This window comes from Scleropages formosus, chromosome 16 (genome assembly GCF_900964775.1).
Source record: "Scleropages formosus chromosome 16, fSclFor1.1, whole genome shotgun sequence".
In the NCBI taxonomy this organism is placed as follows: Eukaryota; Metazoa; Chordata; class Actinopteri; order Osteoglossiformes; family Osteoglossidae; genus Scleropages; species Scleropages formosus.
The window spans coordinates 17370470-17390945 of record NC_041821.1 but is presented as its reverse complement, the minus strand read 5'-3'; the positions used below and the strand labels follow the sequence as shown (position 1 = coordinate 17390945).

The 20476-nt window shown below is 37.8% G+C and overlaps 1 protein-coding gene across 4 annotated transcripts; it reads right to left on the bottom strand.

Moving 5' to 3' along the window:
• Nucleotides 1-1491: 1491 nt before the first annotated feature.
• On the bottom strand, nt 1492-19808 carry rnf40 (ring finger protein 40). Of its 4 annotated transcripts, XM_029259085.1 has the most exons (21): nt 19747-19808; nt 19411-19604; nt 18814-18982; nt 17569-17736; nt 15407-15587; nt 13483-13689; nt 13016-13137; nt 12735-12881; nt 11614-11688; nt 11363-11482; nt 10156-10335; nt 8081-8216; nt 7366-7487; nt 6635-6915; nt 6019-6136; nt 5700-5849; nt 4890-5102; nt 4207-4332; nt 2679-2819; nt 2434-2535; nt 1492-2201 (listed from the first exon to the last, which is right to left on the bottom strand). In XM_029259085.1, exons 3-21 carry the CDS (start codon nt 18955-18957, stop codon nt 2025-2027), a joined length of 2910 nt encoding a protein of 969 aa, XP_029114918.1. In that variant the 5' UTR covers nt 18958-18982; nt 19411-19604; nt 19747-19808; the 3' UTR covers nt 1492-2024. The 4 variants fall into 4 exon arrangements, with proteins under 4 accessions (XP_029114918.1, XP_018606606.1, XP_018606608.1 ...); XM_018751090.2 differs by lacking the exon at nt 19411-19604 and having other exon boundaries at nt 19747-19797; XM_018751092.2 differs by lacking the exon at nt 19747-19808 and having other exon boundaries at nt 19415-19740.
• Nucleotides 19809-20476: the final 668 nt, after the last annotated feature.

The window sequence follows — 20476 nt, the reverse complement described above, 5'->3', positions numbered from 1 at the left end:
TACTCAGAGTACTGGTTCCAACCCATACTTACCTTAGTGGATAAAATGCAGAGGCTAAGCTAAGAATTCTTGAGTTATGAATCTCCAAAGACACCTTTTTGGCATTAATGTTTTGAAGAACTTGCATATTTTCTTCACTTCTATCTATTTTCTAAACTGAAGGACTGATTTTTTTTTTTAGCCTTTCTGAATACTCCCCTCAGATCATGATACTGGGGATGCAGGTTACCTGGAAGGCTGGCAGTGGTGCTTTCTACAGAAGTAGTACAATATGGAAAGGACAAGCACAATCTTCTACACAATGAATACCGAGACATTCAATCTTCTTTACTCCATGAGAACATGGGATCATGGATAATGAAACAAGGATAACTGAAAACTAATGAATTTCATAATGAAAAAGGAAATATTTGATTCACAAAGGTCAACTTCAAGTAACAATGAAGTTATCATAAGGTCTATTCTCAGGGCCAGATGGCCTCCTAACACTACGTTAAGCTACTTTCAATTGCCCCATTATATAGCTTAGTAATTTCACCATAGTAATTTAGGGTAAGTACCTTGCTCAAGAGTACTACAGCTAAAGGTAGGATTTGAACTTGCAATCTTTGGATTTGGGTCTGAAGACAGCAGTTTTAACCAATATGCTACCAACTATCCCAAGGCCTCAGGGAGTGCTGTCAGTCTACTTGGGTCACATAACCCTAACCCTGTTACATGAGCATAGATGAATCAGGTACCAGGAATGTCCAAGGTGGGGGAGGTTTTCTTCATCCTTTCCTGCTGAAGATAAGCCAAGGAAATGGTGTGAATCAAATCCAGGCTCCATGAATCATTACCAAAGGCCAACTCCACCTTGAGGCCATCCTTAAGCTTGCATCAATCCCATGCTCACACCACCCCAGAATTTCAGCTGGTGGGGACTGCCAGGACTTGGAACTCCATGGAATGTTCTGCTGCAACAAAATTCCCTGGAGAAGATACGAGCACCACTTCACCTGCTCAGACGCATTTGACAGGCCAAGCGGCTTGCTAAGTTGTTGAGAATTGTTGTTACACTACCCTATCCAACACTTTTTTTAAACAATCATTTATAACCATCAACATGTATTTCTGACAAGAGTATACCAATTACAAAGTTTCAGTGTATAGTCTAGCAGTTCTGATGCCAAATAATTCATATCAGTTTTAGTAGTTTAGGTGATACAACTCAAATTTTGTTACAATTTGTAGTTAAGTTCATGTAGGTACCAATTTTTTTCCATAAAAAAAATCATTCTGCCCCCTCACAACAGGAATGTGCCTAAACTTCAATTACCTCAATGGTGATTTCATAAAAGAAATGAATTCTGTTACGTGAGAAATGGTTGTATATTTAAATTGAAAATGTGAAGACACAAAACACAGGCCAATAATTTCCATATAATTTTATTAAACAATCTCCACTGAGTGAGACAGAAAAAACCAAAATGAACAATGAAAGAATGGCCTCAAAAATCTTTCAGCAAAAATTTCTGACTAATGCATTTATTTGTTACAATCCAGTTAAAAGGACTAGCTCTTGTTTACCAGGTGAAAGCACACTTTTATGATTACAACAGCAGAAAATATAAATTTTAATACTATGTCAATATTTAAAGTAATTATGTTTTCCAGTGCTGTCTGAACTCCCAAAAAAGTAATAGGCATGACTAATAGAAAAAAAGATCACCTAGTTTTTACCTTGTGGGAACACAAAACTGGCAGTAACAATTACTTATTCTAATAACTGACAATTATAGTAAAATTAGCATATTTGCCTTGCCACTACATTTCTTAGTGACCACTAGTATCTGCAATTACTGTGACAGTTAACTCAAGAGAGTATCACGCTTTGTTTTGCCTTCATCTTCATACACAAACAGTTCATGAGATATGGTAGAAGTACTTAACTCCTTTCTTCTAAACTAAATACCCTATCCTGTTTTAAAAAAATATTTTTTGGACACTTTTGTTCACATTAAAAGAAAAAGAAAAAAAAAGGTTTAAGTTATGTAGATACGGTGAAAGTCATTAGCTCCAAAAGCTGCATTGCACTTGGGACACTTTCTCTGCCGAGTGTCATAACGCGTCTTTAGACAATCGTAGCAGAAGACATGGAAACACTTGGTCAGAACAGTCTCCTTGTCTCGAGTGTTACAACAGGGGCAACGCAACTTTGCCTGTAAAAAGCACAACATGGAAAGGTAAACCAGAGTCAGAAGCAGCAATGAAAAGACCAGAGGAGAAAAGGGAATGAAGCAGTAATAATTATATTGGGCATATTGATGCAATTTTTAATCAAACTTCCAATATTATATTAAAACTACAAAAATTACATACATTGATAAGCCATATGTGTGTGTGTGTGTGTGTGAGATAAGCCATAATGGGAATAGAGGCAAAGTGTCTGACCTTGTACTGGTTGATCTCCTCTTGTAAAATTTCATCTGCATCAGTATACATCTCCACTTTCTTTTGCTTCTCCAGTTTTCGACGCAGCCTAGACAAGTCTTCCTATAGGAGCACATTTTTTTTTTTTAATATCAGCGCTATCACAGAATTTCTGTTGTCAAGAAATGAACCATCTAGTTGTTATTCTTCGAATGAACTGACCCGACAATACCGTAGTTTGAATGTTGAACATATTCTGAACGCACCTGTGCCTTTTTCAGGTTGAAGCTCTCTCTTTCACGGGCTGTACGGTTATCTGACACAGAGGCTTGGATCTCCCGCAACTTTGCTTGAGTGTGCTCCAGTTGTACCTTTAAGTCCTCTGCCAGCTGTGCTGCCTCCACTGCCTGACAGAAAATTTGTGGAAAACAGAGTGCTTGACAAGCAGAGTAAATTATATAAAACACTGACCATATACAATGGGGTAGCAGACCATGTTGCTATTAAAGATATGCACCTCAAACCTGAAGGCTGCTGATTCAAACCCCACTTCTCATTACTACTGTACTTGCACTAATACTGGTCCAGTATGTTGCTTATGAAAAATGTAACTTCATTTGTACCAGATTTTGACAACATGCACACCGATAAGGGTTTGGAGTACGATTGCTTGAGATGCAATCCTACTATACTAAACCTACTGCCTTTAGAGACAATTTATGTCGCAAAAATTTTTCAAAACAGATTTTTACTTGTAGCAAAACTGCATTGTAAAGGTACCTACTTTATATATGCACCTTTTACTCCAATTTACCAGACTCCAATATATAAGTATTTTTATTGATATGATAAAGTGAAATTTGCACCTTAAACTCAATGTATGATACACAACAGTTCCTAGAAATTCATTGACAAAAAATTATACTTAAGACTCTGCTCCTTCACAACACTGAGAAACAAAGGTGCAAGCCCACATGACTACGAGAAAATCTCCCTTAGCAGAGCATTTCTTGCGTGTTGATTTTCTGCAGCTGATTTTAATAGGCATATTATACCTATGGTTTTTGTCAATTGTCAAAAACCTTTTTCAATTGTCAATTGTCAGCCTATGTTATTGTATGGCAGATGGAGTAGCCACTGTTAGACATTATGACCAAACGTTAGCACTCAAAAATATATTATTTTGCTAATGGGACAACCATTCTTAAGTCTGGGTGGTCGTAAGTCACGTGTTGTAAATCGAGGTCTACCTTGTATACACAAATGTATATAAAATAAATTCAGTCTTTTCCAGACATGTTAAGTCACTATATAATTAGCAGACCAGTAAAAAAAAAATTACATAATGCAATTCATAACCAGAAGTGAAACATGTACAGTAACTACATTATTAGAGATAATGAAAATAGGCAAGCTTCCCATTAATTAAGAACTTAATTTCTTGAGCTGAAATATTTAGTCCCGTGGTATAATGTATATTTTACCATAGTCAAGATTCTGTATCTGGATAGCATACTGATGATACATCTTCAAATGTCCCTTTAAAATGGTTAAAAACAAAAATAGTCATACTGGAATTCCAATGTGTCAATTGTTAGGGACTTATCAGCTCTCAAAATGCTATTAAGGTCAGACTATATGTATGTATGGTGTGAATGAAGGTCTGTGCATATATGTGTATTGCAGCAAAACTAAAAATTAAGCACCATCTGTGCTATGAATTTAAAGTACAGATGAACAATATTCAAAGAGCTAATATAAACACTGTGAAATTCCATGTACATTTCCTCCTACCTTTCTTTTGTTGAGCTCTAGGGCTTGTGTGCGAAGACTCAATTCTTTCTCCAGTGCAGCAAGTGAGCTTTGAAGTACACCCTCCTTCTCTTCTAACTTCTGCACTACAAGGAGCTGAGCATCAACCTGTGATAATGCATGAGAGGGAGCTCTCTTTGAGACACTGTTCCTGCTTTTATAATATCTGTTCCCAAACTCCACAGCTGACCAGAAAGCTGACAGCTAAATATCATGCAAAATGTATGTCACATTTCTAATAAATGCATCAGTGACTTTTCAAATACCAAGTGACCAATGGGAAAGAATGTCTTCATTCATTCAATCGGACATGTTGTGATCCTTTATTATAACTCTCAGTGACAAACTAGAAAACTAATTCTTTGGTATTCACAAAAAAGATTATCATGGATTTGTTTTATTTCATCAATGGAAGCAGAGCATACTGGGCAGCGAACACATGTGTCAACTGGTTTTCTTTCTAAGCCTAATTTAATCAGCCTTACTTAGAATTTTTGTTTCACGCAATTAAAATTGCAAACAAAAATTCAAAAAACTAAATGCGTTAGCTGACATCAATGGTTTAACATGATTTACTCCTGGGCAAGGTCAAGGTGGTCTTAGTCTCATGTTTCATAGCAAAGGTGATCTTCATTGTACTTAACCACTCATCAGATCAGGTTTACCTGTGTCTTAAGTGTTAGTACTTGGTCAGCCAGCTCCTCCTTCTCTTCCCGTAGTAGTTTGTAGATCTGGTTAGACTTGATCCTCTCACTCATTAGCTTGAAGTTGGCATCATCTTTTTCTCTTAGTTGCTGCATCAGTCGACTGTTCTGCTCTTGCATGTCTTCGAACGCTTGACCTGTAACATCCATCTCACTAAGCAAGGCCTCCTCCTCCTGCAATGAAAAACAGCCAGGATTTGTCTCTCAACAGATATACTTCGTAATGATAGCTGTAAAACTATTTAAAATAAATGGGAAATGTAATCTCATTAAGAGGGCAAGCAATCAAATATTTGGAATTGCAATAGAGGGGTTCAAGCTTTATTCAGTCTTACTGTCTGATCAATGTTGCTGCAGGGTCTGTTAATTCAAATATAATACCACTTTCCATCAATTTTCCTCATTCAGAGACTTCTACTTTAAAGCATGCGATCGCTATGTAGGTATGAAACTGCCAGACATCACCCAAATGTGGGAGAGAGGAAAATATTAGAGGTGAGTGAGACAAACAACAGACACGACCTATAAACACTAAAAACTTCTGATTGCAGTTTACTGCCAAATAACAGCTGGCCATGGTAATGTAGGTTTCTGTTGCTCTGCAATAGAAATTTTAGAAAACAGGCAACTAAAGAAAATCCTACTAAAAATGAAGAAAATGTTTGTACCTTTGAACATTTGGAACTCAAACATATGGAAGACCAAGAGACATTGTATATACAATTAAATCCTTTTCACCTTTAAAAAAAAGCTGACTACACCTCTGATTACCTGTTTTGTTGCTGTAAGCTTCTTCTGCAAATGTTCAATGGTTTCCTCAGCCATGCGAATCTTCCTAAGGGCATCTTCATCAGCCAGTTTTTTGCTCTCCTTTTTTTCCCTCTCTTCCAGGTCTCGAACTCGTACTCTTAACTCATCCACCTAGGCCAGAGATTGACAGAATAGGACACTTTTATGCTTAATGCCAGTATTAAATTTTGCATTATTTAATTCTGAGTTCCTTCAGAATTTCATAATCATAAAGCTTTGTTTAAGATGTGAAGCTGATTTATGAGCAAGTACAGACAGTTATTAAAATTTCTGAACATACCTCAGCTTTAGACTTGCGCTCTGCAGCCATGAGCTGTACTTTGTCTCGCTGTTCTTTGGGGGCTGATTTATACATGTCCAATAAAAGTTTCATCTCTTTCTGTGATTCTTGAGCTTTCCTGGATAGGGGAACAGATGAGACAATACTAAATGGGCTCAGAGGAGTTAATACAATATGACAAAGTGGAAAACGGGTCAGTCTTTTGTAATTTGCACTTTGATAATATACATATTAAATTATACAGTGAGAAATTGAACACATGAAAAAGTAATGGGCAACCGTGGTCAATTAAGTAAATGAGTAAAACAAGAACAAGCACACCGAGTGCAATAAGTACCCAACCCATATCTTAGTGTGATTACAAAAGTTAATTTGCTAAACCTTGTAACTTTTTGGTGGTTGCTCCGCCAGCTGACCGCTCTGCAAATGCATGCACAAAGAATCACAAGTGATCACAGAGGTGAGCTAAGCTAACAGAAAGAATTATCTGAGCTCTGCTTTATAGAAACCTATGGCATCTATCAATTACAACCTATTTCAATTAATTTTTATGGAGCACTCTTCTCACACAGTTACCTACTTTATTATTTATTATACAAGTATGTGATGCACTTACTTAAGCTCAGTCCTGAGCATCTTAAGGGTGTCTGAATCCTTCCTCTTCAACTCCTCACTTCTTTGCCTTTCTCGTTCCCTTTCCCGCTCCCGTTCCCGTTCTCGCTCCCTCTCTGCCTCCCTCTCCCTCTCTCTCTCTCTGGCTCTTTGCCTCTCAGCCTCCCTCCTTCTGTCTTCTTCCTCTTCTTGTTCATCATCCTCCTCTTTCTTGACATCCACCCCTGCATCGCTGGTGGGTTCCTCCAATGTTACAAACCCTACGTCACCACTCTGACATCGCAGCTAAGAAAAAACATGATTGGAATCATGAGCCTGAACATGGTATACAAGATAAGAAAAACAAGGTGAAAAGAAAAATCTGAAAAATAAAAGTATTTAACTTTTACTCATTTTCGCAAGTATACAGTGTGATATAAAAATTTTCTCCATGTTTTTCTCTATTTGAGCAGTCCTATGACATTTAATTTGATCACACTATTTTACTAGCTTATGAAGGAAGTCTGAGAGGTAAAGAATCAGTGGTTAAGATGCTGACTATTAAACACATTGAAACGGTTTAAGTCATTGAAATCTGAAAAAATGTGTGCTTTACAATTGCGGAATTTTGGTGTACAAGTTTCGTTCAAAATCTAATGGTATTCAATGTTAAACATGTAAAAAGAGAAAATCTTGACATTTTCATGCCACTGAATGAATGCTCACTTGTATGCAAAGCATCATTCTGTTACAAACCTTATTGATTTCAGCTTGTGTCTCTCGAAGCTTCCTTTTGTAGCGTTGCAAATCTCCCTTCAACTGATGATTGTGATTCTGAAGGCTACTAATTAAGTGACGCATCTCTCTATTAATAGGACCTGGGGAAGGAAATATATATTTTTACTCAATTTAAATAGATCAACATCCAGAACTGTGTAAAAATACAAGATTAGCATTGAGTATTAATTACTGCACTATTAAATGTATTCACAAAATGTTTTAATTAGAAAAGTTACAGGTTATAAGTATTACACATAACCTCACTGCACTGGACGGGAGAAGAAACACCAAAACAACTGCACTAAAAACGTGTCAGTACTTTTCATATTTAACACAACACCAGGAATGATGATTAGTGATCTAATTAAAATAATAATTAAAAAAAAAAAAAAAAAAAAAAAAATACAAGCAAGGGACAGAAAAGTGCTTAGAGCAATTGCCTTGCAGCGGACAGACCTGATTTCCAATCCTTTGTCTCACCACAAAATCCTGTGTGCCTTACACGGCACTACCATATGAAAATAAACATCCACAAGAATGTTAGAGGAACACAAACGGTAAGTTCTAATGTTGCTGTACTCTTCACCTATTCATTTCAACTCAAAATCACATCAGTAACTGAAAATATTAAAATAGTGCAAAGCTGACAAAAGTCTTGCAGGACAAAGTACACATTGAAATATACTGATACCTGCTTGCTCATTAGCTGCAAGGTTCTGCTCAAATTCAATTCTTAACATCTCATACTCCTTGCGAACCTGGGCCAGGGTATCCTCAAGCTGAATGACTTCTGTCCGGAGCTTCTTCTGTAACGACAGCTCGTCACTCTGAAGACAAAGGGGAAACAAAAAAAAACTAAAATTTAAATAAAGCTTCTCTTTTATATTTAACTGTTGCAGAATCATACATTTCCCCCATTCACATTTTCACCTGTTTTTGACAGTCTCTTTCATCATTAATGGTCACACATCATTAATGGTTACACACTACCACAGCACCCTCCAGATCCATCAAAAGATCCATCAAAAGTGATTTTAGAAGGCCTAAACTGCAATTGCATACAGATGCACACCAGATCAGGAGGCCTGAGACTACCAAAACGTGGCTTGTGTTCACTCTGACTAATTCTGAACTGGGCATTCACATTGAACTTGGCTAAGGAAGCAGCCCATACAGGCTCAATACAATACTGGGGAATGCTCACAAGAGATGTGCGCTCACGTGCCTTTGGACCCCACAGGTTTATATTTGTCAGAATTCCTTGGTAATGGGAGGTTTTTTCCACTTTTCCTCAGTTGTCTGACAGCTTATTTCACAATAATATGCAGGCCATCCTCGGAACAACATACTATACGGGGGATGCTTTCTGTGGTCCTGAAAAATCCACTATTCCCAGCCTTTTGAATTTTCGTATACTACGCACACAAACATGTATAAACACAAATGAATATTAATTCCACCTCTTATATTTGCAATCTTTTTCTTTTAGTCAGACACTTTTCTGGAAAACTAAAGACAGAATTTTGTATTTTTTTTAACGAGCTTAGGCTTCTGCCATGCTGTTCTCCCATGTATCTTTTTTCTTTTTGCACAGTATCTTTCTAACTGATATGATTTCAGCTAAGAGGCTTATAGCTCCCTGGATTTGGTTCTGGGGTTCTTTCTGACCTTTTTGATGATTTTACACATTGCTCATGGAGAAATTTTGGCAGGATGTTCACTGAGGAATACAGCTTCAAACATGCTTCAGAGACTAAGAAGACCTGGCTATGAAGCAATCTAAAAGTTAACAGTCTAACAAGTTTTCACCAGACATCTTGAGCAATTTCTTGTGTTGTATGGCATGGTGAGTCTCTGAAGAACCTGTGTTTTGACTCAAACATTTCATGGTAAGAATATGACTAAATTTATATTGGACAAGGCTGGTTTTTTACCAAGGTAGTCAAACAGCTGTCTATAATTACATCCTCACTTAGACTGAATTAACTTTGGGGCAATTAACTTTTCACCCCTGACTATATCTCTCACACACACACACACACACACACACACATTTTCAGAACCGCTCGTCCCCTGACTATATCAGATTCTCTTATTTTGCACACAAAAGAAAGGATAATGCAAAAGTTATTAGGCAAATGGCTGAGCTTTTGTCGGTTCGGGTACCTCATTTGCATGGTCCCTGCTAATTGCTTCTTGAGGCTACATAACACTTCAATATACTAACCCATAAAAGTAACAATATTTCAACCTGTGTTGTCAATACTTATGCTCATCACTGTTTCTGAACAAAGGTTATCTACAAATGGCATAGGATGCTGTAGCACGCCGAGGCCGCCCGGGGAGGGGGCGGAGACGGGGGCAAAGCAGCCACAGCTGGGGCTGATTTCACTCCGTATTTCTTCCCCGGTGCACAGGAGTAGGGAGAAGAGACCGAGGAGAGAACGAGGCGAATCCGAACCAACCCGACTCTCCCAGCCCCCCTGACCAGCATAAAACTTCTCCCTACCTGTGCCCTGGTCCCCCTTTCCTGTCTCCTTCCTTCTCCCCTGTCTAAGGGCAAATAAAAGCCCACAGTAACGGGCGACTGCATCTCCTGTCTTCTGCCTCGTCTCTTACAGATGCGTTGCAAATACAAGCTTAATACCTTTCAAAAATTCTGCTGGATCACTAAACCCCCACCTCACTGATTCAGCACTCATGTTGCCCTTGTAGCTGTATGGGACTGCTCAACACAAAAGGCAGAGCTTTGCAAGCTTTCCCTACCTCCATATGTTCAATTTGGCGCAGATGTGCATTCTTGGCAGTGAGCAGCAGTGCTCTGGCCTCATCCAGTTGTGTTTTTACCCCAAGAGACTCATTGTACAGTAGAGAGAACTGTGACTGCAGGCACTTATATTCTGGAGTCTCTTTAACCACCTCCTCTGGAATGTTTCGTAGGTCCATCTGAGAAAGACATGGTTGAGAAGAAATTGAAGACAACGGGAAGATAAACTCTTTAAAAAGGTCACTAAAATTTTAAACGTACACATGTACAAACCTTATAGTATCTTTACAGATTCAGGCTTTGCTCTTTACAACTACCATCAGATAGCTTTGTTGGAAGTCAGGCATCAGTAGTACTACCAAATAAACCAATCCCCCAGAATCCAAACCTAATTTATTCATAAAAACCATCTCTGAGAATACTGAAGAGTCTTCTCTAATTAGTCCTAATGGTAAACACTTCATTCCATTTCCAGATTGACACTAGTTAACATTCCCAGCATCTTCAGCCTACACACTCACCTGTTTCTGTGTTCATCCACTGGGAATACTGCTCATTTGGTTGTAAATGCTCCATCTCAGATTTAGTGCATTTATGGAAAGAGCCTTTATACTGGAATGTTTAGTACAAATTCTTCATGTCCAGACAAGCGACCGTCTATATGATATGAGCATTTGTATAAAGCTAATGATGTGACAGTCTCTTCGTAATGGCTTTTTTTTTTTTCCCCATGGCTATATTAGTCTTTCAGCAAATAGGTTAAAATTTGGAAATCAGGGAATAAACCAAGAATGAAAATATGGATGACAACAGTACTCTTCATTTTTAATAAACTCAAAAAGAATCTTAAATCTCCCAATGATCTTTCCAATCTTGTCAGGATAAATTAGCAAACATGTAGAAATTATGTTGAGTCCACACCCTGGAAGTAAAATACCCCATTTTTTATCAAGATCAACTTAAAACTTTTCAATAAGCTGGGGCTCCTAGCTGATGACTTTGCAGCTCCTCTGAAGGCACCGGGAAAGGTATGACAAGCAAGGAATATACACCTATCAGTATATGTAATGAACCGCAACTGCTTTTTGATTTGATTTATAAACATGGTCACAGTGAAGTCTGATAGTATTGAAATCATGCATATTAATACAGGAGTACAATTAGGTCACTCTGTTACATTATCTTTAATAGGATAACAATACATACCTTAAGTTTTTCACTTTCACGTACAGCTTCCTGAAGCTCTAGCTGCAACTTCTCCAGCTCTGCCATCCGGCTATTTGCCAGCTCTTGGTTTTGCTCAAGCTCTGCGTTCAAAAGCTCAAACTGAGGAAAAAATAAGTATGTCCATTAAATTAACCATCACTGTATACAATACCATAGTATTAGAAAAGGTTTTCAGTTAGAAGTAATTCTGATGCACACGTGTCACTATATGTACAAAATCAAGTTCTCACCTTTTGTATGTTGAGTGTTATCTGGCCACCTGGAAGCCCCCCTGAACTGCCACAGGTGTTGTACCCAGAGTTCAACTAAAGAAAAGAAGGATTTTTATGAACTTTCAACAAAGTAACTGAGGAATGCATCTACTCTTAGTCTGGGACAATCCAAGGACAACTGAGAGAACAATTATTTACCACAGTCTGAACAACCAACTTGCACTCCAGAAGGTAACTCATGCTGTGTGTCTGAGTCTCACATGTATAGTCTGGATGAAGTCAGATTCAATTTCTACATTAGACAGCAAAATGACATATGAAAAGCCATGGATACATGTTGCATATTCTAAATTTGGGCAGTGGGATTTAATGTTTGTCTATTCTACAATCATCCTGGTTTCGATGATCATGTGACTTTCTGAGACGCAGTACCCATTAGGCAAGAAACGCTCATGGCATTTTCATGCATCTTGGCAATTTCAACATTCAGTCAACCAGTAAATAAACTCCTTTATGTTGCCCTTTTTTTTTTTTTTTTTTTTAAATTAACAGTCACGGACATAGAATGGGTTCCCATATAACAAAAATTTGAAATAGACATAACACAACCAATTTTCCTCACGTATAATCGATCTCTGGTTTGATTTTCTGGTATTTTTGCCCATTATTCTACCACTATACCAAACATGACAATGCACTACACTATCTGATAGTTTGCCATATGCTTTGATTGAACTTTGTGAATGCGCTCCATTTTCAGGATTGAGCGCCACATAAAATTAAATAGTAACTTTACAATTTTTACAATGAATTGTGCATCCTACTTAGATATTAGAGTGAACGAAAATGCAATACACGAGGTAACAAATGACATTTTCTAAATTGTCATGTACCATTAGCAGTATGTGGCAGAATCAAATGGGTTTAAGCAAGAATAAAGCTAAGTGATATATTTAGGAACAAAATGCACAGAAGTCAGTGAAAATCTGTTCGGAACCAACTGGCTGAAGTAAGCCTAGTTGTGGACTAAACAAAAGTATCAACAGCCATTCTACTTTGAAAATGTTTCATTCTAGGACTAAGCTTATCAATGTCTGGAAAGCTGGTTCAGGAAACCGAGAATGTGATTAATGGCAAACCTGTTCCAAAGCCTCAGCCAAATGCTTGTTGAGCTTCTGCTCCCTCTTGCGAAGTTTCTCTATATCCCACTGCAAGTCCTCCACAGCAGTTTCCATTTCTGACACTTTAGTCTCCGAACTTGTCACCTTATCCACCAATTCATTATACTACCAAGGAGACACACAGAGGAACAATGTTATTACAGACAAAGCTTGCTGCCTCTAATGAAGTTAGTGGATATTTGTTCTTAAAAAAAACTGTTCATTTAAAATTTTAGACAAACGCACACAGGGTAATTCACCTCCAAAGACATTCTGTGGTGTCTACCCTGCAGGGATGAAGCAAGATCCTGCAGCTGGCCGTTTTCCTCCAGGAGCGTCCGGTTCAAAGAGAGAACATCTGCTTGACTGCCCTCATCGTACACTGTCAAAGTACGAAGGCATCTTTGGCTGAATTTAATTTGATTACAAAGTACCAGCTGAAACTGAAACTTACTGTTCAGTAGCAAGTTGTCCTGTAGTATGAACTACACAATATAAACAGAAAAGGTGTTTTAACATTACTCACACTATATGACCTTCTGTGTCTGCAGCATCAAAGTAAAATATGCACCTTAACCCAAACCTCACCTGCATGCAGCATTTCTATATCTACTACTTTGGTGTGTTAAATAGCCAGTAATGTATTATGAGATTATTATACACAAACCCCTGAAAATTTCACATTTTGTTTCTTTAAAAACAATTAATAAATACATAATTACCATACCATCATTTTGGACATGGGCACACAAGTCTTCAATGCGATGGTGTAGATGGTCAAAGGCACATACAACATGGGCCACAGCCACTTTGCTGAATTGCATCCTGTCCTGTAACTGCAGACTCACTTCTTCTTCGCTGCTACTGCTCAAAGTACAAAGGAAGTTCTTGGCCATGTCACTGAGAGCAGCAGGAGGACACCCACGATCTGTGGCTAATAACCATTGAGAAAAATAGTATTAGCATTTACAAGACCCCAAGAAAGATATATTTTCATATGAAGAATTGACTATGATGTGTGAAAAGACTACTGTGTGATTTTTGCCGATTTATGCTATCAAACCGCTATATGAGATTACTTGAATGTCTTTTTAATTGTCCTGACTCTTTGAATTGCAACTGCTTGAATTTTTAAAGAAAATCTGACCTACGCTGAAAGGAGAAAAAAAACAACAATTCTTAAAGTGATTTAAAAATTTTAAGTGCAGCTTATGTCTGACTATTACTATTTAGTTTTACTGTGCATTTTCCAGGAGAACCCAGGTTGGCCGCTTTATCTCCAAGTACTACAGCATTTGAAGGTGCAGTTGGCGCATAAATTTTGCAACCAGATACCTTTCCTGATGTCAACCCTCACTATTTACCTGAGCTTGGGACTGGCACCGACTGACCAGGGTTTGGTCTGTAGGCAATTCAGCGTCACCAATTGACCTGAAACATGTCTTTGGACCATGGGATGAAACCCACGTGAACATGGAGAAAACATGAAAACTCCTAAGAACAAGCAGAGAACAAAACTATGTTCTCACACCACCTTGGTCTGGTGACACAGCAGTGCTATTCGTTATGCCACCGTGCCGCCCCAGCTTATTCCTAAAATACATTCAAATCTATATTGTGCAATTGCTACAGAAACATTATGAAGGTCCCTGCATAAAAGTACACTAATCCCTTATAGAACAGGTTTCTGAACAATGAATATTAAGAACATATTATAAAAATGTAGGTATACCCCAGTATACAGACTTTCTACATAAAAAAAAAAGTTGTATCCATGTTCAGTACATAGACCGACTGCTCCTGGCATTACATACTTTTTTCCCGTGTCTGAGGCAGACTTTTCCCTGATGATAAAGAAGTCATGAACCAATGCAGTGCAGACTTTTCAACAACGATAACCTCTTCCTAATTCTGAATTGTTTTTCAAGTTGTTTTACTACAGTTTTGAGAAATGTTTTCCTTTCTTTCCATGTTTTTTGTTCACATACCGCTGTACATTTAAAAAGGGTCTCAAAACATCTTTCTGTCAAATCCTTATCTCAAGTCCTTGTTATGCTTAATAATTTTAATAATCTGTTTAATAATGGAAAGCCTGTATGCAGCTACTCATGCGATGTATACTGGTTCATATGGTGGTGTGTGACAAATTGACTGTACAGCCGCATTCAAACATCATGTTGATGTAATGCACTTTTTATATTGTTTACTGAGATTTATCACTTTGGAGAAATGCATCCGCTAAATAACTGTAAATGTACTATGTGTTTACATGTACTTGCTGTATAGTAATTTAGTAAAAAAAAAAAAAAAAAAAAGTCTGCCCTAATTTTGTCTTTGTTAAGTTATTAAACATGGTTAAGGAAATTATCTTCCTAACGTTTTCATTACCATCTCTTTAGACTGTTTTTATGAGTTTGAAGGGTTCGTGGAAATATTTGGGCATATCCATAAAGTAAAGCTTTTTTCAAAGAACAGAATTACAGTGCATTTTTCCTCCACATTTAAAATAATGGGAAAGGACCTCCTGTTACCGGACTCTTGGTATACAGAGTGTTTTGAAAAACCTTTACATAATAAGTAAAACACAATGAAAACTGGAAATTAAATGAATTTAGTAAATGAAAACTCAGCAATAACGATAAAATCCTTACCACTAGTCTCACACTGCTGTAGTTCCACACCTTCTTTATCAGCCTCATTAGCTTCCACTGAATCCTTGGGTTCAAGCTGGCTGCTTTCCCCTTCTTCAAGATTTGAGTCAGAAGGATTCATATTTTCCTTGTTTACATCTGGATCAAACTTTTGTAGCATGACCTGAACAGCATCATCCAACTGTGAAACGAGGAAAGATGATGAATTAGCCAAAAATACACTGGTGGAATTATAGAGGCTTTAGTTTCATCTAACTGCTGTTCCAGGTGAGGGTCGCAGTGGTAGCAGGATGGCCCACATTTTCAGTTTCCAATCAACAACCTCCAGCTCTTCCTGAGGGATGCCCTGGCATACTTAGGTCAGCAACTTGACTGCAAGGGGTATCCATAGAGACACAGCCTGGTACACAAGGAAAAACCTGGTTCCAAATATGTAAGGCCACCAGATATAGTAACAGATATATGCAACAATTCACAAAGTGAAGAATACACAACTTGGGCTTCAATTTATTCCCAGAATATTATTTAAAAGTTCGCCCAAGGTACGCAAAATTAATAATTTTATCAGAGTAACAATTTTATAGAAAAAAAAAAACACACACAATACTCTAGATCATAACAGTGGTTTTACTTGTTCAATAGACAACGAAAATCAAACTACAGCAAAATAGCAAAGGTGGGCAATCACTTCTGATTTTGCAGAAGATCAGGAGTTTGACTTAATGCTTTGCATCACAAATCAAATTAAGCAAGATCCAAGTTAACTTTTTCACATTTAACATGATCTGAACAATGTGATACTTTCAGTCACAAAATGATTCCCACCTCCAGCTGCAGTACCCTTGAGCAAGGTACGTACCCTAAAATTGCTCCAGCAAAAATTAGAGCAGTATAAATAGGTAAATAACTAAGTAACTTTGGAGAAAAGCATTAGCTAAATAAATAAATGTAAATGTAAAATACCTTAGTAACTAAGAGCTCAGCTAGAAGCTCACAAAACAAAAGGTCTAGGATTCCATACCCCTAAAACATAGTAACTGTATTGTACCAAACAGATTCCAGGGATTTCTCCTAGCTCTATAGCCACCAGCTACTACCCTGGGAATGTTTATCACATAAAATTATATCCATACAAATACTGCTGTTCCGTCGATACAATACAGGCTTTTTGCTCTACAAGTCACTCGTTTTTAAAATACACGTCCCCATTTACTTTAGTTCTCAGGTCCACTGCAACACTGCATCAGACAAGCAATTATTGAGAATGGATGGATGGAAGTGTCAGACTATTTTTCTTTTCTATAACTTTGAGGGTTTTACAGAACCAAACCCATTAATAAGTGGATGGACAGGTGTACTGTTCGGTTTTTATTGTTTGCAACATGCTGGTACACGTGACTTAGTTATCAAATTGAGTGATAAGCAGACTTCCAGTCTCAAATCTGTTCATAAACTGTGGACCTAATGAATAAAATATTGGGAATGAAATTGCTAGAGTGATAAAACAATGCGATTCTACAGTGCAGCAAACAGGAACAAGATTTCAACAACACTGCAATCTCACAGAATTTTCTATTACAGTAGATGCCCTCAACTCCAATTCTGCAAAGCTGTTTTCCAAGTGGTTCAGTAATACCTAGTTCTGTGCACTGATCCTTAATAGGTTGAGTGCATTGCAGTGTATTTCACACAGTCTCTGCAAGGCACAATATTATGGAGTTGTACTTGAGGTGTCAACAAGACGCTAAGTGTTTGCTACAACCTGGGCCAAGCAGTAGCACACTGGTTAGAGCTGTTACCATGCAATCCGAAGATCTGCAGTATCTGGCTCCCTGTTCCTGCTGTAGCATGCACAAAGCACATGCTTCCCTCACATAATTACTGATTTGTTACTGAAAATCTGTAGCTCTACAATGACTTACAAAGGGAGATAATTTTGGCAAAAATGGGGTGTAAAGTGTAACTAAAAGACTTCAAGTATGGAGCTCTCTAGAACCAAAGTATTCATCTTACGGATACATCCACTGCATTGTGTCAGTGTATTTATGCAGACGCTGCCACTTATCTGAATAAACATTCAAAGTTCCCGAATTCCAAAAATCAGAATGCACTGAATGACACTAGTAGTCATTCTGTGAGAAATGTTTTACAGAATAAGGCACCTGGCTCCAGCAGCGGTTGACAATAAGAAGAGTTGTATCATCAGTGGCTTGACGTTTCTCCAGCTTCTCAATCCTTTCACGAAGCTCATCCTCCATAGCCTGTCTCTGTTCCAAACGCTCACACAGTTTCTTGTTCTTAAACTGCAAGACTTTCATGTCCATTTCCTCCTGTAGACATACATTTCACAGCATAAAACAGATCAGAATGAAGTATACTCTGAAACAGAAAAAAAAACACACACTTCTTTAAGTCTGCTGCATTCCTGAAAATTCTCTTTTTCTATCAATGTGCAGCAAGTGGAATTTATTTGAGAACTGTTGTAGAAAAAAAAAGTTTATCCTTATGTAATTTTTGTTTATAGTAAAAAAAAAATTACGAGATTGGGACAGAATATAGCACACGAACAACAAGGTGTAGGGCCACACTTTACCTTCAGAACACTTCTAAAATACCTTCATACAAGTCCTAAAAGGAACTTGTAGTGGAATTTGGGGACGATTCGTCAAAAAAGCTGTCTCCATTTTTTTGGGTGCCTTTCAGCATCAAATAACATTAACAGGAGAAAAAAAATTGCAACTAAATCTTGAAAAAAGATTCAGAATTAAAAATTCATAACGCAAACATCTGTAACACAGGGAGCCAGTATAATTGGTATTCAGATTAAAGACTCGCTTGTGCAGCCACATCTGCAACTGAGATTCAGTTACTTTAAAGTTCAGCTTACTTTCCCATGTGGAATTTCACATCAGGCTTCTGTTGATCATGTTGTTTTACTGAAGACCATGTTGTTACTTTGTTGTGCAACTATTTATCTAGGCACTATGACATCATAACCTGTCACAAGGCCAGTGGACTGCATGGACTGTCCAGTGGCTCTCTTCATGTAATGTACAAGAATGCTGATGAAGGCACTCAGGACACAACAAAACTTGCACATGTTCTGTGCAAATTCATTTTATTGTTGCTTCTTGAAGTTTGACAGTGTCAGCCCTTTTTTTTTTTTTAAACAATATTTAGACTAACAATATTTACTCTTTCTTGTAAAATCTAATTAAAAACAAAACAGCAAGCTTACCAAATCTAAGTCCGAGAACTCTCGAAAGATTTTAAAAGGTTGTTCATTAGCTTTTGCCCCAGTTTTGACGGCAAACTGAAGATTCAACTCTACAGCACAAAGATCCTAAAAAGTACTGAGAGAGACATTTATGTAAAATTATTAAACTGAAGAGGCTTAAATAACTGACCGTAGAGGACACTCCACCGATGCGAATGGGTTCAATCAATGTAGTGGTGGTTTTTTCTTCTTTTTTCCCTTTCTTTTCCACGGGTCCAGGTGGGCTATCCCCTCCATGTCCTGCTGCCCGCTTCCCTCCACTAGTACCAGACATGATTGCACCTGGGCAATCAAACAACCTGAGTTGGAAACCAAGAAAGCACATCAACACACAACAAAAAAAAAAAAAAAAAAATCAACAGCTTCGCAAAATTCAACACACAGAGTGGTTACAGTCAGGAGACAAGTGTAGTGGTTAGAGCCACCACTTCAGACTCAAACATGAAAGGTACAAATAGATATTCTTGTTTTTGTACTCCTGATCAAGGTACTTACCCTACACTTTCACTGATACAGTAAAAATTTTCCAACTTTATGATATTCAAGGAAGGGTAAAATCATGTCAAGAAAAATTCCATACCCTAGAAGTTCTGTCAGCTTACTAAGACCGGTGTCAGAGAGAAAAGAGGAGACTCCTTTAGTACAAATCTAGGTAACGCTGAAGTTAAAACTGTAGTATATTTGCAATAAATCTTTCCAGCAAAGCAAGGACAGCTACGTTACGTACCCACCCCGTCTTGATGACTGATGCTGTTTTTATTTTTTATGAAATTACAAACATGCTATTAGCGTTGACGTAAATATGTGGAGGGAAAAAAAACAAAACGTCTGCTTCGGATATTTCTAACATAACTCAATTAGTAAACATGATGATCGCAAAAAACTGTGGGATCACCGATCAGTCAGTTGTCTGGTCGCGACCTACGGGATACGCAAATGAAAACTGTTAGCTACATATACATAATAGGGTTTACACCATTTTTTGTTTACCAGTTTCTTTTTCTTATAATATAAGTAACGGAGAGACACAAGAACTAAAGCATCTTCACAAAACGACACAAACCTCAGGATACAACACGATCACACACTTGGACAAACTGCCCCGGAATTCGTAGAACATAAAGGAAGTTGCCTTTACGTCACTTCCTTTCCATGGCGGAACTGCTGTTCAACCGGAAGAGTGCCATCATTGCACAGTTTTCAGCGGAAGTGGAAAGTCCCAGTGAAAATGTGCGTGCTAAACTCCAACCGAATAAGAAAACGCCTGCAGTTCTGTTTTTTTTCTGTTCCGCTAAAGGCCATTTCTCCCGGAGTCCTACATACATTTTCATACATTGTGGTTATGAAATAGGAATGAACAAATCCGTATATTTTCCATGATTAGTATCCACTTGTCAAATCAGGTGAAGTGGAGATTTAATAACTACCTTTAAAAATCCGGCCCTATTATTAAAAAAAATGTACTGAAATGATCTGAAAAGAAAAGAAAAAAGAAAGGAAAAGATAAATGTACTTAAAAGATCCACCGCAAACACTGTTCTGCCAGCTTTACAGTACAGTTTCTGTCACCAAGACAAATTCCTTGTATGTGTGAACATACTGGCAATACAGCTCGTTCTGATTCTTACAGCAAACATACCCAGTATTTAAATAGATCAAATACTTTGTCACTTTGCATGAAAGCATCTAAGCTGCACCTACTTTAAGGACTTACTTTAACGCAAGCTACAAGTTTAAGGTGAAATGTTAGAGCTGAGTAAGCGCAATAAGTCTCGCCCATTTCCACACCACTC

Bases quoted from the DNA above. Each gene is read 5' to 3' on its own strand.
- rnf40 (XM_029259085.1), bottom strand. From the start codon at position 18,957: ATGTCTGGTACTAGTGGAGGGAAGCGGGCAGCAGGACATGGAGGGGAT. The intron at 17,737-18,813 runs GTCAGTTATTTA...GTATGTCTACAG, and splicing joins TCGGTGGAGTGTCCTCTACG to GAGGAAATGGACATGAAAGT. The intron at 11,689-12,734 runs GTTTGCCATTAA...TCTTTTCTTTAG, and splicing joins TGGCTGAGGCTTTGGAACAG to TTGAACTCTGGGTACAACAC.